General features: G+C 44.0%; 1 protein-coding gene across 6 annotated transcripts in view; it reads left to right on the top strand.

The window, feature by feature from the left end:
* The first annotated feature begins 12,544 nt into the window (after window positions 1-12,544).
* The window catches only part of ENAH (ENAH actin regulator), a 94,571-nt gene continuing 91,726 nt past the window's right edge, over window positions 12,545-15,389 (top strand). For all 6 annotated transcript variants that reach the window (XM_054062072.1, XM_054062073.1, XM_054062075.1 and 3 more), the window contains exon 1: window positions 12,545-12,846. In XM_054062072.1, the coding sequence (XP_053918047.1) occupies window positions 12,842-12,846 (5 nt within the window). In that variant the 5' untranslated portion in view covers window positions 12,545-12,841. The remainder of the gene's footprint in view (window positions 12,847-15,389) is intronic.

Consider the following 15,389-nt stretch of genomic DNA (forward strand, 5'->3'; position numbering starts at 1 on the left):
CCACTCTCTCTATTCCCAAAATTTACTTGTGGATAGAGGCATTATTTTTCTCAGTGAGAAATAATCCAGGTGTCCAATGAACTCAAAGGCTGTGCATTCATTATTTCCATTTAAGTCAATTAGAACAGTGCAGATGCCTCTTCGATTTGATGATTTGCTTCCAGAGAAAAATTAGACAATCAATTAAAACACACAATCTAATTGAACTGAGACCATAAGATTTTGTTTCTAGGAAACAACTTATGAGTATAGATGATTCTAAAGTTGTGCATGTATGTCTAAACATAGGACATATCATTTCAAGCCACTCCACCAAAGTTTGAGTCTGAGGTTAGTTTTCAGACTGTGAGTCTGATTCACTTTGAGAATAGAGAGTACAGCTTAAGATTCCCAACACCCAGAGACCTGGATGGGGGCGTAGAGGGGGAAACATGTGATTTTGGTTTCAGTTAATTTTAGATTTATTTCTGTTTATGAGATCAGTTGTCTATTTCTAAAAGCGTTTTCATTTTGGCAGGCTTCTCAAATGAAAGGCTTATTTCAAGATATTTCCTGTTGAGTAACCGATGTTGGTGCTGCTGAGAGGTAAAGGAAGACATATACAATCCTTGAGGGAATGTATGGTAGTGTCATGGTAATGACAGGCATGAAACCAAAGACTGCCAAGATCTCTCCATCACAGCGGAGCTTAACATGCAGTGCAGAGGGAGAAAATAGTATATAACATTACCAGATCTATCCTTCCAAGCTTCAGCGTGAGCTCTATTAGTCATGTATTCTGACCATGGATTATGATTTGTGTTTCATGTAATCATAGCTTCTAGCCCTTCCCTTTGCTTGTACAGAGATTCCCAGTCAGCTTTGCTGATCTATCTTTGCTGAGTACCGCGATTCTTCATCATTTACTTCTACTGTGCTAAAGACACTAGAAACCAGCAAAGCAGAATTCTGCATGATACTTCCATTTGGAGAAAGCCTGGTAAAGGGAAACAGTAGTAAAAGTTCTGGTTTTTGAGGTGCGTATTCAGCAATCTCAACATTTTGATGAATTCTGCCATGCATACAGTTTCCAACCAAGCATCTCTTTCTGTCTTCACCCTACTAATGACCACTGCTGTGCAATTACTCTGTAGTTTCTGTACCCATCTAGAACTCTTTTCCAATTTCACAGCTGTAATAATAAATTTAACACTAAACAAAGAGTTTCTTCATGTAATAACAGAACAGACAATGAAGACACAATACCAGACAGTTAACAGGAATCTTTTTTCAATTGTTTTGTGGATGTTCTGCTTTTATATTTAAGTCCTTTGAATACACTTACACAAGTCTTTCCCTAGTTCTTAGTCAGAAGTCGTTCATATAGCTGCTGTTAAGAATGCAGTAGCTAGATAGAAATCATTAACTGAGGTCAGCACCTCAGGAGAGTGTGTCTGCAGAACTTGCCAGGGAAAAAATAGGTTATGGAAAGTTCATAAGTTTTGAGGAAAACCCGTTGTAAAGAATTCAGCAAATGTACATAGTACAGTAAGGAAAAGCAACACGTTTGCAGCTGCTCACAGCCCTCACAGAAAACAGTAAGGTGTGCAATATGTGAAAGCCAAAACTATTTGAGGGAGCAATGCTTAGAAATCTGTAAAGACCAACTGCTTTACTTGTACTTGTTCTATCTCAAACGTTGTCTGAGTGCAGAGCTGCGTGAGCCTGAGAGGTTTTTCTGTGGCTCCTGGTTAACAGCTGAGAGTTGGAGGTGTAGGAGTAGGCACTGCTCTCCTTCCCCCTCACTTGTGGATGGGCTCACTGTCCTGGGGTGCTGCTGCAGTGGAGGCGGAGGAGGTACGGCAGCAAGCACTGGGCTCCCCCTCCCAAACACACTGTGCATCCACACCCAAAGGTTGTTCAGGCAGAGGTTATTCTCACAAGGGTCTGTTGAATGGCCAGTGACCCTGGAACACCTAGCCTCAATTCGAGAACCTTCCTGAAGGAGCTCTTCTCATGCCCCAATTTGAGAACTTTTGGAGCAAGACCACCCCTCACCTGCTGATAGGGCATATGCTTGCCTTATAAATAGTGCCTGCCAAGAAGGTGCAGAGCGTGCTCCCACCACTCCACGAAACTGGCCTGAAGGACTGCCCAGCTTCCCTGAAGAACTACAGGGCCATGTGTTCCTGAAGAGTTGCTGCTGGAGGAGTTGCTGCTGGATGAACCACATCTTCCTGAGGAACCACTGTGCCCCACTGGATTGGTGATAATTTTCCTTTTTCCCCTGCTATTTTGTTCTCTCTCTTTCTCTGACTTATATTACTGTACTTTCTTTTCCTTGGCACTATGATGTATTGAATCCAAATTGTTTTGTAGTTTGTTTGGTGACCTTGGCTGTGCTCAAGGTATCAGATTGTGGTCTGAACAGATTTGGATATGGTTTTGCAGCTTTGAGAAGTTGTGACTTGGAGTGCACCTGAGTATCTGTTTTATTATTTTGGCTGTGATCCAATTAAATAATTGTATTTGAATTTACCCTGGGAGATTGGTCAGCCTCCAATTTGCCACACATATATCAAAAGAACCCATTTTACCTTCCCTCTTTGATTGTGCAGGTCAAGGTAGTATCTAACACTACTGGTGTCAGGAGTGGACCATAACAAAAGATAAGCAATTTTGTGAATTGCAGCTACCTTCACAGAATTCTTAGAGGAGGAACAAAAACTGCAAGGCAGTCTCTTGTGTGCTTATTAAAAGTAATTAATTAATGCATTTTAAACCACTTTCTTTTTTTGTGCAAAGGGATCGTAATTATAGCATAACATTCAGATGTAATTGATGTAAAAGGTCTTTGTGTAAATGAAAATAGGAGCTGCTATGTTTGAAACCAAAGGGAAAAGGAAATATCCTGCTGTAAGGTCACAGCTTATGTGGGTCAGAGTCTCATCTGATTTGCATGTGCTCAAGGTCCAACTCAGAAAGCAACATGCTCAGATACTTGTGCAGCATATAAAACAGCATTATGTTGTCATGGGTGACACTGTAATGCAGAGATAATGAGGACAATTGGCTTGTTTCTATGAGTTAAAAGATCCACTCCAAGATGATCCTGGACAAATGAAGAGCTTTATAGAGTAAGTTCATTCATTGAGCTGTGCTCAAGCAGAGCTCCTGTGCCAGCCTGACCTTCCCCAGAAAACTGAACACTTTGGGCTTTCCTCAGGGATCCATACATAGATGGAGGCAAGAACACCTCTTTCTTGGTTAACGTATGAGTGCAACCAATAGTATTTGTTTACCAGGGTGAAGTTACCTACATACTCATACAATTCACAGGCAAGGATTCCAAAGCAACAACTCAGTCTCATTTTGTTTGGGTTTGAAGGCATCACTTCTAGTGATGTGCTTTGACCTAATATGATCTGATTCATGTATAAAAACCCCTAGGACCTTCTGGGCTAGTTAATTATCTGTGCTCTAGCTGGCTCCTCTCCTTCCCACGCATAGCTTTCAGCGGCTTCCAGTCTGCTCTAAGTTACTACAATCACAGTAAATCCGAAAGGACTATTATGAAGCAGGAATCCCCGCACTTCTTCATGGGGCACAACTCCCCTTTCTGCTGTTCTCCAAACACATCGTCTATTCCAGATTGTGAAGTACATGACATGAATGAAGATTTGTGTCAAATTAATCTTTTAACCTGTCTTTTTGAAAACTTCTTTGAACTTCCATGATGAAGTTAAAGAGACGGAAGAGTGATGCATAGCAGCTTTATCAGAATGAATAGCTGTCTGCTTTTGGTTTTAAAATGGAAATTAAAATGATAAATGCAAAGTGCACCTCCACAAAGGCAGACTGACTTTGGTATTATAGTTTCCCTGGGATCAGGCTGAGAATAATGGTCTACAGAACACTATTATATAGTATTTCTTAAAAAAAAAATACATTCCCTACCCTTGCAGATTCTTTTATGTTTCTTTTCTCAGGAAAAAATACAGATCGATTCCTACAGGATTTTATAATATTTTAGCATTATAACCTTGCCACATTTTTGCTGAAATGTGTTTTCCTGCTCTCGTTCTCAGCCATTGCTTCAAAGGAGCACACAAGAATTTCTTTCGCAGATGGGTCTAAGGAACGGGCTTACAATTCTTGCATGGCATCTTTTTCAGTTCTGCATTTTTCACCCTGTCATCAGTCCCATTTTATGGAAAGGGACAGACTTCTTGCTTTTCTAGCGTATTTTGTTGGAGCATGTTCTCTTACCATCACATCAGATTGTATTACTGATGATTTTATGAATATATCAACCCTATTAGATGCTAACGGTTATGGTTCTTACCAGCTTAGGGTGGTTCTAAACCACAAACAGGTAAGAGATGGAAGGCTTTTTATTTATTTGCAAATAATGCAATATCCTAGTTGTACAATTGTTTCAATAATAATAATTTAAAACATTACAGAGCCGGGACTTCCCCTCCACTCATTGATGTAGTCACAGCAGAATGAATAGTCCATTGTTGTAAGAGGCATTTCACTGCACAAGGCAACCTCTATTCGGAATTAGAAGGTTAGAAATGTTCAGCCAGTCATGACAACTAAATAAAATGATTGTCTGAGCATCCGTAAGGCTTCTGAGTCAGTCTGTCTTCACATAGTTGGTGTTAACCTGTTTTTTATTATAAATTCACAGAAATTTTTAGAGTGACAACAACCCTTGTGGAAAGTGTCATGAAATGTTATTTCTGTTTCAATGTTCAGAAGCAAACAGCAATTGGCTGCACCTTGAATAAAGACATGAGTTTTGCACATCCTGGACTACAAACATTGGAGGAGCCTTAGAACATATTCACAGAATGATAGTGGAGGCTTTTGAGAAACTGAGCTATGGGAACATTTAAATATCTTGTGTATTGACATAAAGCAGTTGATGTTTTAAGGGTAGCTGATGTCTGAAGAAGCCCATGATAAAATTTATAGACATTTAGAAGAGAAAAATATATGGAAGGGGGAATTTGTGTGAGCATAGTAGGCCTAAGAGAAACAAGGGAAGTTTTACAAAGAACTTCCTGATTCTATTCTATGATTCCTTCCATGATTCTGACAGCGAAATGTATTCCAGATAGTACAAGATTTTTAACCAAAACTCTGGAAACAGCATAGTGAGGAATGTTTCTTTATTCTTTATTATTATTCCTCTATTTATTAATGTTCTTCAGAAGAGCAGTGCTTTCTTAACAGCCAGTTAGAAACCCCAGCATTCAGCGAGAGTTTCAAAAAGGCCACAGTCCTATGAAAACCTCTATTTTTTCTGAATGTAGATTGTCCAGCAGTACTTTTTAGTGAATGGTATGCTTGGAAAGCATGTTCTTGGATAGATTGACTGTAGTCCCTGTTCAATACAATTCCTGACTGTATTGTGCCAGTCAACGGCAAACGATTGTTATGAGTTGTTTAGAAAAAAACCTGTGAAATAGGAAATACGGTACAAGATGGTTCTCTTCATTCTGAGTCTGGAAACAGCAGGAGAAAATATGTGGCTGTACTTATGAAACGTGGGAGCCCTACTAACAAAAAAGGTGGAGAGTAAATACTCAGTAGAAGGAGTGATTATTGTTGAGATACAGATCCCTAGTCCTGGAAGCACAACTTAGGGCCAATTGTAAGGAATTCCTTCTCATTTATGTTATAGAGTATATCTTAATTTTGAAATTGTTGCTAAATAGTTATAGTAATAATAATGGCATGTGTTAGTGTTGTAATTTCTTAAGAGCTCATTTCTTCGCATCTTTTTACAGAAACAATTCATTTGGCAAGCATTTTTGTGATGTTCTTTCTAAAATACTGAAGAAAAATATCCTTCCAACTGCTGCTTTGTATATTTTGGGTCTCATGCATGATTTATCACTTACTAAATTTGAAATCCAAATTATGCAGTTGGCTCTAGCTATTGCCAGAAAGAGAAATCTGCAGTGTTGGAAAGGACTAAAGAGGTTATCCTCATCTTACTAAGCTTCTACCTTTATAGGAACAATGTTTGCCTTGTACATTACTTCTAACTTTGCAGTCCATGGGTGCTTACAATAGCAAAAGTGTTGTCATTCATCTATAACAGGGACATTATTTTTATTGCAAATTATTCCAGCTTTGCAGTCAGTGGAAACTAACCAGATATAGTAAAAGTGTTGTCATTCATCTATAACTGGGACAGTACTTTCATTGTTAGTTATTCCAACTTTGCAGTGAATGGAAACTAACCAGCAATAGTAAGTGTGTTGTCAGTCATCTAAAATAGAGGGGAGGAGTAAGGAGAAAGATGGTCAAAAGACACAACATATTTGCAATGGAGTCAGAGTAGGATATTCCCAGGACTTCACAATGCATTTTGCAATTGTCTGGGTTTCTGTTTTTTGCTTTTTGCTTTTTTGTCCATGAAGGAGAATTTGCAAAGTAGGTTTAAATTGGTGAAGTCCGGTACAGGCTTACAACTGAAAGGCTACATCACATCCTTTGGCATCTGTCTACCTAAACTTGGACAGAATGAAGAGGTATGGTGCAGTGAACATGGCCTGGAAAAGTCAAATCTTTGCTGGTGTTGGGGCCAAGAAGCGAGATGAGTAGCTGCTTGCAGAGCTCAATATAGTTTCAGCTGGAATGTACCAGATAACTAACACCATTAACCTAGCTAATTATTTTAATTGCACTGTAGGCACTTAACAATTATTAATAATAACTAATTAATAATGGCCCAAATCTTTGGCTGTGGTTGAGGAACTTAAAACATAACTCATGTGGACTTGTAAGAAAAGATGGCTCAAAACAACCTTAACCAAATCCTGGGCCAGCTTTGTGCCTGGACTTCCTTCCACCATACGATAAAGCAGCAGAGTACAATTTGTTCTAAGACATTAGCAAGGGAGAGCAAAGAACATAATGAATAAATTTCATTGGTAATGCATAAGCAGAATGCAGATTGGTGGCAAAAAAGGCGATCAGTGGATAAGAGCATAAAATTAGATGGAAAGTAAGATATAAGATTGGTCTATCACAGTGGTCCTAAATCAACATGTCATCCCAGAAACCACAAAAGTCAGCAACTGAGAGGAGGTGAATGAAAGTCAAGAGTCAAACCAACAATTATAATTTATCTGAGTGTCAGAAAAGCATTTTTTATACTTAGTACACAATGCATCGATTTACATTTGATAGACAGTACTTATACAAAAAAAATTCAGCCCTCACTGAACAGTCTGCAGCACAATATGAATTCTTGTCATGATAACTCTGAGGAGGGGGGAACAACCCCTTTTGATTCAAAGAATTTTTATTAAATATTTGAGTCCACTGGGAACAGACTGAAAGACACATACCATACTCCAGACTCATGTTTACAGAAGTCCATGGTTAGATTTGCTGATGTTGTTTGATAGCACGAGGGGCACCATTATGAACCCTGGTGGAAAGATGCACAGTGAAAAGCTTCAGCTGTTGTTTTCATTCCTCTTTGGAAGTGCTTGATGGAAGACCTATGAATTCTTTACTTGTATAACAAGGAGCAGGTTATGCCGATAGGAAGACCCAGCTTCACATTCAGAAGTCAAAGGACTGTGTCTGATAACAAAAGATTTGCTTCCTTTTCTGGTGATATTGTTTTGTCTTCTTTAAAACAAAATAAAAGTATTATTTGGTTAAGAAAAGACTTTGCTGGCTACTGCTGTTATCTGCTGAGTCATGCCAATAATTGTTTATTTTAGCATTCTTAAAGAATTTTAGAAATAGTTTACTTACCCTTCTCCATAAGAAGGTTGAGAAATAGTGCATAATTTCATAAATAAAATAAAGCTAAAGAGTTTTTGGTTGAAAGAATTTCCTTTAATGGTCTGCTATGCAACACTTCATCAGTTGGCTGACTCATGGCCACCTGAAATTGAAAATGACCTGGAGGGTGAGGGAAAGAAAGAAAACAACAGGAAGAATTACACTAGTCAGTATATTTTAACTATATAGTAGTCTGATCCTCATCTTGTTCAACTAATCATGACCTCACGGAAATGGCTCAGGCATGAGCTCTGCGTCTGGTCCAGAGCAAAAAAATGTATTTACAAATTAGATTAACATAATCAGTGATGAGAATAATATATTAAATTACTTAATTCACTTCTGTTTTGATGATCTTAGATGCTAACAGGAGCACATTTTCTTTTAGTCTACCATTTTTGGAAAGCCTTTCACTCACACCAGAGAGAAAGCTCATGCTTTGTTGCTGCAATTCTCTTACTTCCATTATGTTGCAAATTGCATTTTCTGTCTATACTATTTCTATGGAAAATAGTCAAAATAAGTGACATATAAAAATATTTTCCTACATATTTGAAAATCAAACTCCAAATGCATTAAGAACAATAACCTTCACAACAACAAAACCACCAGAAAAAGCCACTTCCCCCATTCCAGAAACCTCTCTGCTTGTATCCTGCATTATGCTATTTACAGATCATTGAAGAAGGCCAAAGTGATTCTGCATAAGTGCTGCTGCCTTAGGACAGTGACTGTAGTAAGACATATGAAGATCTCAGCTACCTTTTTCACTTAAACACAAACACTTTCCAAAGAAACAAAGAGTGCAAAGGGGAAGATTATTTCAGAGAAGATGGGGTGTGCCTCATTGAGAGAGGAAGGATTACTCTGCTTTTTGAAGGGTTTGGATTTCCCCAAGATCTTCAGTACATTAGTCACGCATCCTCCTCATGACCCTGTATTAAGGGTGATCCATGCTGATGAGATGTGATGGACTGGGATGGGTTTGCTCAGGAGCAGCCTGCCAAGCCTCTTGCATATGGCTGATACTAAACAGAAAGATATTCTCTAGTTTATGACTTCGTGAGCCATTTCTCTAGCATTCAAAAAGCCTTTATTAATTGGGTTGTGTGGGGAGAAGACACACCACACTGCTCAGCCTGAGCTGGCTTAGCCTTCAGAAATTTTGGAATTCCGGCCCTTGGTTGCAGCTGAGCAGCAAGAAATGCAAAAGGGAGGGATGCAAAGTGGCTTTGGGGTATTCTGATCTGCTTGGATCTGGAGGAAGGAGGGCATGAACACAGTCCTTGGACACAGATTAGAAGAGCCATTACGCTGCTCTTTCTCACAAGTTGTCGGAAGCCCCAGGTTATTAGCATTACACCACCATCTACCAAGGCTTTCTGCCACGCTGTTTTCATCATTGCCAGAAGAAGGGAGAGCAGTGGGAGGTGACATGGAGGGCATTAACACTCATGCTTTGCTGCAGGAGGATCCCGTCAGAGAGAAAGATAGCATCAGAATCACATAAAATGACTTGGACACATTGAACAATTACAGCTTGAGACCACGTGGGCCCGCTACAAGAGATTACAGATTTCTCAATGCATAATTCAGTACCATAAATATATACATGACACTCTTCTGCTAAACTACTTTAATTTCTTGACAATAACATTGCTAAATTGACCTGGGCAGAAAAAAAGCACTGAGCATCTATAATTGATTTATGCCCTATATCATTTTGGCTCCCCTCTTTCTCAGGTAACTGGTAATATGAGTTACTGCAGATTTAGTATTTTGTTACAGATTAATTCAATGGGATTTTTGACTAAGCTAGTGTCCAGAATGACTTTGCACTCGGTGACATCTGTGATGCCAGCATGCATAATGATTCTTCTGGCATTTTTACAAATTCTATTGTACCACAGAGTTGTCTCGAGAAATCAAGCTATGACCATATCTGATTTGGCTAAGAACACCAAGTAATATAACACAAATAACAATAAGTAATTTTACAGGAGTAACAGCTTCTGTCTATTTTCATTCTCTCTCAGACAGACTCATGGTCCAGACATATTACTGAGTTTTATATACCTGTCACAGTCAAACTTCTTTTAGATTTGACTAATATGATCAAACAGTGTATCAGAACAGTCACATTATGATCTTGATTTTTTTCTGGCATAGAACAACTGAGATGTTAGAACAAAATCCTTCCTCTTCCAACTGTCTCTACCATTCCTTCTGCTGGTGTAGCTGCTGAAGCCCATTAGATATACGTCTTGAATGCATCTATCTAGATACCAGGTAGATATGGATCTTAACATTTATATTTGGCTGCCTCCAAGATACTTCTCACCGTCAAAATGGCTTTCTTTTATTTTGGAGGATGTTCTGATGATAGGAACCTAGATCCTATAAATGTCACGATTCCTTAAGAACTGAGGTCCGTCAGTCATTAGTCCTTGGTATTTTCTGGAAGCAATCACGGTAAATTTATTCACCAGATTAATTTGTGTTCCCTTTTTCAGACTGTGTTTACATTGTTGTCAAAGGTACCCACTTAATTTTTAAGAGTATGATGCTGCTTTTCTTCTGATTACTCATCTGCATTTTGTGATTCACCTCTACTGCAACATTTTCATTGACATCATCCCTATGCCAGTAAAAACATGTTAATTTTCTTACTAAACTGTTATTCACTAGCTTCTGTTTCAGAACCTGTCCTTTTCGCTGAAGTAGTATTTTCTAACAATTGACCATTTTTTTCACTGACCTCTCTTACTTAAGCTCCTCTCTTACTGTGTTGCTGACACCATTGATAGACAGTGAATGACCCTGCCTCAGATATCGTATCAACCAAGGAAGAGGTTGGACGCACAGTGTCAAATTACTGAGATTCACGGTAAAAAAAAACTTAGAAGTGCAAAACCTAGATACGAAGTATGTAAATATATAAATATTTCTAAAATCCTTTACCTTTTTATAAGTCTAGACATTTATGAAGAAGATATATACCCATTTATTTCTCACTTTCAATACATTTTCAGTAACTAAATGCTAGAAAACACTGGTATTTCATAGAATCATAGAATAGTTCGGGTTGGAAGGGATCTTAAAGATCATCCAGTTCCACCCTGGCAGCGACAAGTCCCACCAGACCAGGCTGCTCATCCAACCTGGCCTTGAACACCTCCAAGGATGAGGCATCCACAGCCACCCTGAGCAACCTGTTCCAGCAGTTCACCACTCCTCATCGTGAGGAAATTCCTCCTTATGTCTAGTCTAAACCTGCCCCTCTCCAGTTTATACCCATTGCCCCTAATACTATCACTACATGCCTTTGTGAAGAGTCCCTCCTCAGCTTTCTTGTAGGCTCCCTTCAGGTGCTTGAAGGTCACTATAAGGTCTCCTTGGAGCCTTCTTCAGGCTCAATAACCCCAACTCTCTCAGCCTGCCCTCCTGTGGGAGGCGCTCCAGCACTCTGACCATCTTTGCAGCCCTCCTCTGGCCCCATTCCAATAGTTCCATATCCTTCTTATGCTGAAGATTCCAGAACTGGACACAATATTCCAGATGAGGTCTCACAAGAGAGGAATAGAGGGGCAGAATCTCCTCCGTTGACCTGCTGGCCACTCTTCTTTTGATGCAGCCCAGGAGATGATTGGCCTTCTAGGCTGTGAGCACACATTGCTGGCTCACGTCGAGCTTCTCATCAACCAGCACCCTCAAGTCCTTCTCCGCAGGGCTGTCCTCAATTATGTCATCCCGCATCGTGTACTGAAAATCGGGATTGCTCCAACCCAGGTGTAGGACCTCGCACTTGGCCTCCTTAAACCTCATGAGGTTCTCACAGTCCCACATCTCCAGCTTGTCCAGGTCCCTCTGGATGACATCCCATCCTTCTGGTGTGGCAACTGCAGCACTCAATATTTGTTAGGGAAAAAGGAAACCAGAGATGCAAAAGCACTAAGATGCCTTAACGTCCCTGGAAGCTGCAGAGATCCTTGCTCATCACTTCTGTTCAGGGAAGGGAATGAGGATTCGCGCCCAACAGAACCGAGCTGAAGAGGAGCTGGGTTAAAGCCGCGCACACGGTGCGCTGGGAGGAGGGATAGCGGAACATAACGGGAAAGCCGCAAAGCTGGACGAACACCCTTGTGTCCCCGAACGTGCATATTGGGCCACAGGATCGCGGGGGTCGGTGATGGAAATCTAGGATTCATTCACTTGCCGAGCTCTCGCTACGGGCGAGTCTCACCACGGGTCGCCGCGCCGGTCACCGGGCGGACCCCGCCGAGGGGAGCGGAGGGAAGGTCTCCTGGAGGGTGTGTGTGTTCACCACGTCTCCCAGCCCGACCCGGTGCTCCTCCTGGGAGTCACCGCTCCCCGCTCTGCCTCCCTCGGCCCGTGAGCAGGGAGTCGCAGCAACTCCCGCCACAACTCCCCCTTGGGGCCGGGCTGAGAGCAGCCTCCCGGGACACCCCCTCCACCGAGCGGGGGGACCGACCCCCCTCCCTGTACCCCCCCTTCCCCATAGCCCCCGCCTCCCCGCAAACCCACGCCCCCTCACTCAACAACCAGCAGAAGACCCGCCCCTTCACACGAGGCCACGCCCCCCCGAGTGAACCTACGCCCATTCAATCAGAAACACGCCTCCTCCAAGGGAGCCCCGCCTCTTCTTCCGAAAGCCACGCCCTCAAACATAAGACTCGCCCCCCAACCCAGCGGTCCCGCCCCCTCCTTCCCGCGGCCCCACTGGTGTCTCTGGCCTCCCGCGCGCTCCCCCCGCCCTTCCCCTCCGCCTCCCCCGCCCTTCCCGCGCGTTGGTTCGCTCCTCCCCGCCCCTTTCCCCCACCTCTCGGGTCCCCTCCCACCCCCGGCTCGGCGCGGTGGTCTGGCCCGGCCCGGCGGCGGAGGGAGCGGCGGGGACGGGCGGGAGGCGGCCGGGGGGGGGGGACTCGCTCGCCTGCGAAGCGGCGGGGAGCGGCGCGCTGGGCGCGAGGCAGAGCGGAGCGAGCGAGGCGGCGGCAGCGGCTCCCCGACCCCGGGCAGCACCATGAGGTGAGGGGCCGTCCCCGCCGTGGGCGCGCTGGGGCGGGGGGAGCCCCGTGCCCCCCAGCTCTGCCACAGCCGCAGGGCGCTGGGTGGGAGGGGGGCGCGGGCCGCGCCGGGGGGAGCCCCGCGGTGGGGGGGGGAGGGGCCCATTGTTAGCGGCGGTGGGGGCGGGGCCGCCCCGCGTCCCCATCCCCCGCGGCGGCGGCCGTCGAGTTGCCCTCGGAGAGCGGCACCGGGGGGGGGGGTGGCGGCGCAGCACCCGAGCGGGGGACACTGGGGGGACACAGGACAATATGGGGACCCCGTGGGCGACAGTGATGGGGGGAACGAGGACCCCGCGGGGCGACGCTGGGGAAGGACACTGGGGGGACAGAACACGGGGACCCCCGGGGTGGCACCGGGGCGTCGGACACGGGGACCCCAGTGAGGGACAGGATGGGGATCCCGCGGGGCGACACTGGGGGGGGGTGACGACGAGGACCCCGCAGAGCGACGCGGGAGGGGGAGACACCGGGGGGACACGACACGAGGACCCCCGGGATGTCACGGGTGGGGCGGACGCGGGGACCCCGCGGGGCAACACTGAGGGGGACAGTGCGGGAGGCACCCGGTAGGGAGGGCGACGAGAACCCCGTGGGGCAGCACCGGGGACACACACAGGGACATTGGGGGGAACACCCGGTGGGGGGTACGCGGGGTCCCCGCGGGGCTCTGCCCCGGGCTGGCACAGCGGGAGTCCGGCTTGCCCCGCGCCTCTCCTTTCTTTCCTTTCTTTCCTTTCTTTCCTTTCTTTCCTTTCTTTCCTTTCTTTCCTTTCTTTCCTTTCTTTCCTTTCTTTCCTTTCTTTCCTTTCTTTCCTTTCTTTCCTTTCTTTCCTTTCTTTCCTTTCTTTCCTTCTCCCGGTGTGTTTTTTGTTGTTTTTTTTCCCTCCTTCTTCGCCTTCCCCGGCGCGTGTTGCATTGCAGCAGCAGCAGCAGCTGGGCTTTTTCCTGTGTAATCAATAAAGAGGCGGTGGGAGGGGGATCCCGGCCGCCGGGAGGTGTCGCGTTCGGGGTTCGAGATGTAAACACCGGGCTGGGGTGCCCGCCTGCCCCCTGCCTCCCCGCCGGCTCATTCATTCGAAGGCGATTTTCCGCCTCCCCCTCTTTAGCGCCTGTGCCGTTTCCGTGATCCTCTCGCTGGGTTGGTGCAGGACCCGGTGCGGCTCGGCAGCCCGGGCTCTCCGCTCGGGGACGGCGCGCTCCTCCCTGGAGGCCTGGCCCTCAGTTAAACAACTGGGGAACCCAGCTACGCTTTGCTTTGTTTCCTTTCCTTTATGGTTTTTGCCCGTCTTGCAGTTGTTTTTGAACCTTCTTTGTCTTAAAGGTGACTCAGTCGTTTGGAGTAAAGATCGGCAGGATCCACCAGCGAAAAACGGGCGAGTCATTAGAATTCTCTCCCCACGACAGTAAAAACCCCAATTACGTTTTATTTGACTTTAAAGGTCGTCTCCCTCGTGTGTGTGTGCACCTTCAATGGAAAGGGTAGCTTTGTAGTGGGAAGCTTGGGAGCAATCTCCGTTCTGTTTTGTTTAAAACTGTGTTGCTGTATTTACCTCTAGTTTTCTTTACGTGCAGGTATTTATGTCCTATGTTATTTTCAGCCTTGTTTGGCCTGTGAAAATTTATTTTCCTTTATTCACATTGCTCACGCAGAAGTCAGGTGCCTTGCAAATAAAAAGTTACAACTTACAAAACTTACTGTTCAAATCCAGATCCTTAAGCAAAGTTGTTTTTAAAAAATTATCTTTAGGACAGTCTTTAGGGCAATGAGTGCGGTCAATCTAGCAAAAGTTGGTAAAATTATTTTGAGAAGCCCCTTATAAATTTGAGTTTTGTACTGGTGAAGAGGTTTTAATTGTACAGGTGATGCTGAGTGAAGTAAGCTGTAACAGCAAGACTACTCTTTTGCTGATGTAACGGTGTGTTTGTTAGGACTTATGCCAACTTGGAGAGCACAAGTATGCTCTTAACCATCATAACCAGCATTATCTAGGTTGAACCTACCCTCGGGTCAGTTATTTAGATGTTTGAATAGCTGACTTGAAGCAGTTAATAAATATAGGCAAATGAGTATATTATAGGCGTGAAACTTTCTCCCCACTTGTGAATGCAGAGCATTGAGCCGGTAAGAGGAAAATGTAGTTGCAAGTTGGATGGTCACTCTGAGTGGTTGTGTGAGTATTTCAAAGAAATCTCACATCAAGAACACTCCATCCCAAGTCTTTCGGGAAAAAAGCAGCAAACTGTACCAATTAAACTACACAGGCTAACAAAATGATGTGGTTAAAGAAGTATTTTTTTTCTCTTTTATAGAGGCATTATTAAATTGACTCAGTTTTGTTTAGTTGGTCCAGCTCCAGTACAATGGCAAGCTTTAACCGCATGCTCTCTCTTTAGACTTGTTTAGACTAGGATCGACAGTATATTTCTGAAACATGTTTCAACAATATCTTCCTGCTGTATTTTATTCAGGGAATGTCTTTTAATGTGTGTTTTCTGGTGAAGGCA

This window comes from Cuculus canorus, chromosome 3 (genome assembly GCF_017976375.1).
Source record: "Cuculus canorus isolate bCucCan1 chromosome 3, bCucCan1.pri, whole genome shotgun sequence".
Lineage (NCBI taxonomy): Eukaryota > Metazoa > Chordata > Aves > Cuculiformes > Cuculidae > Cuculus > Cuculus canorus.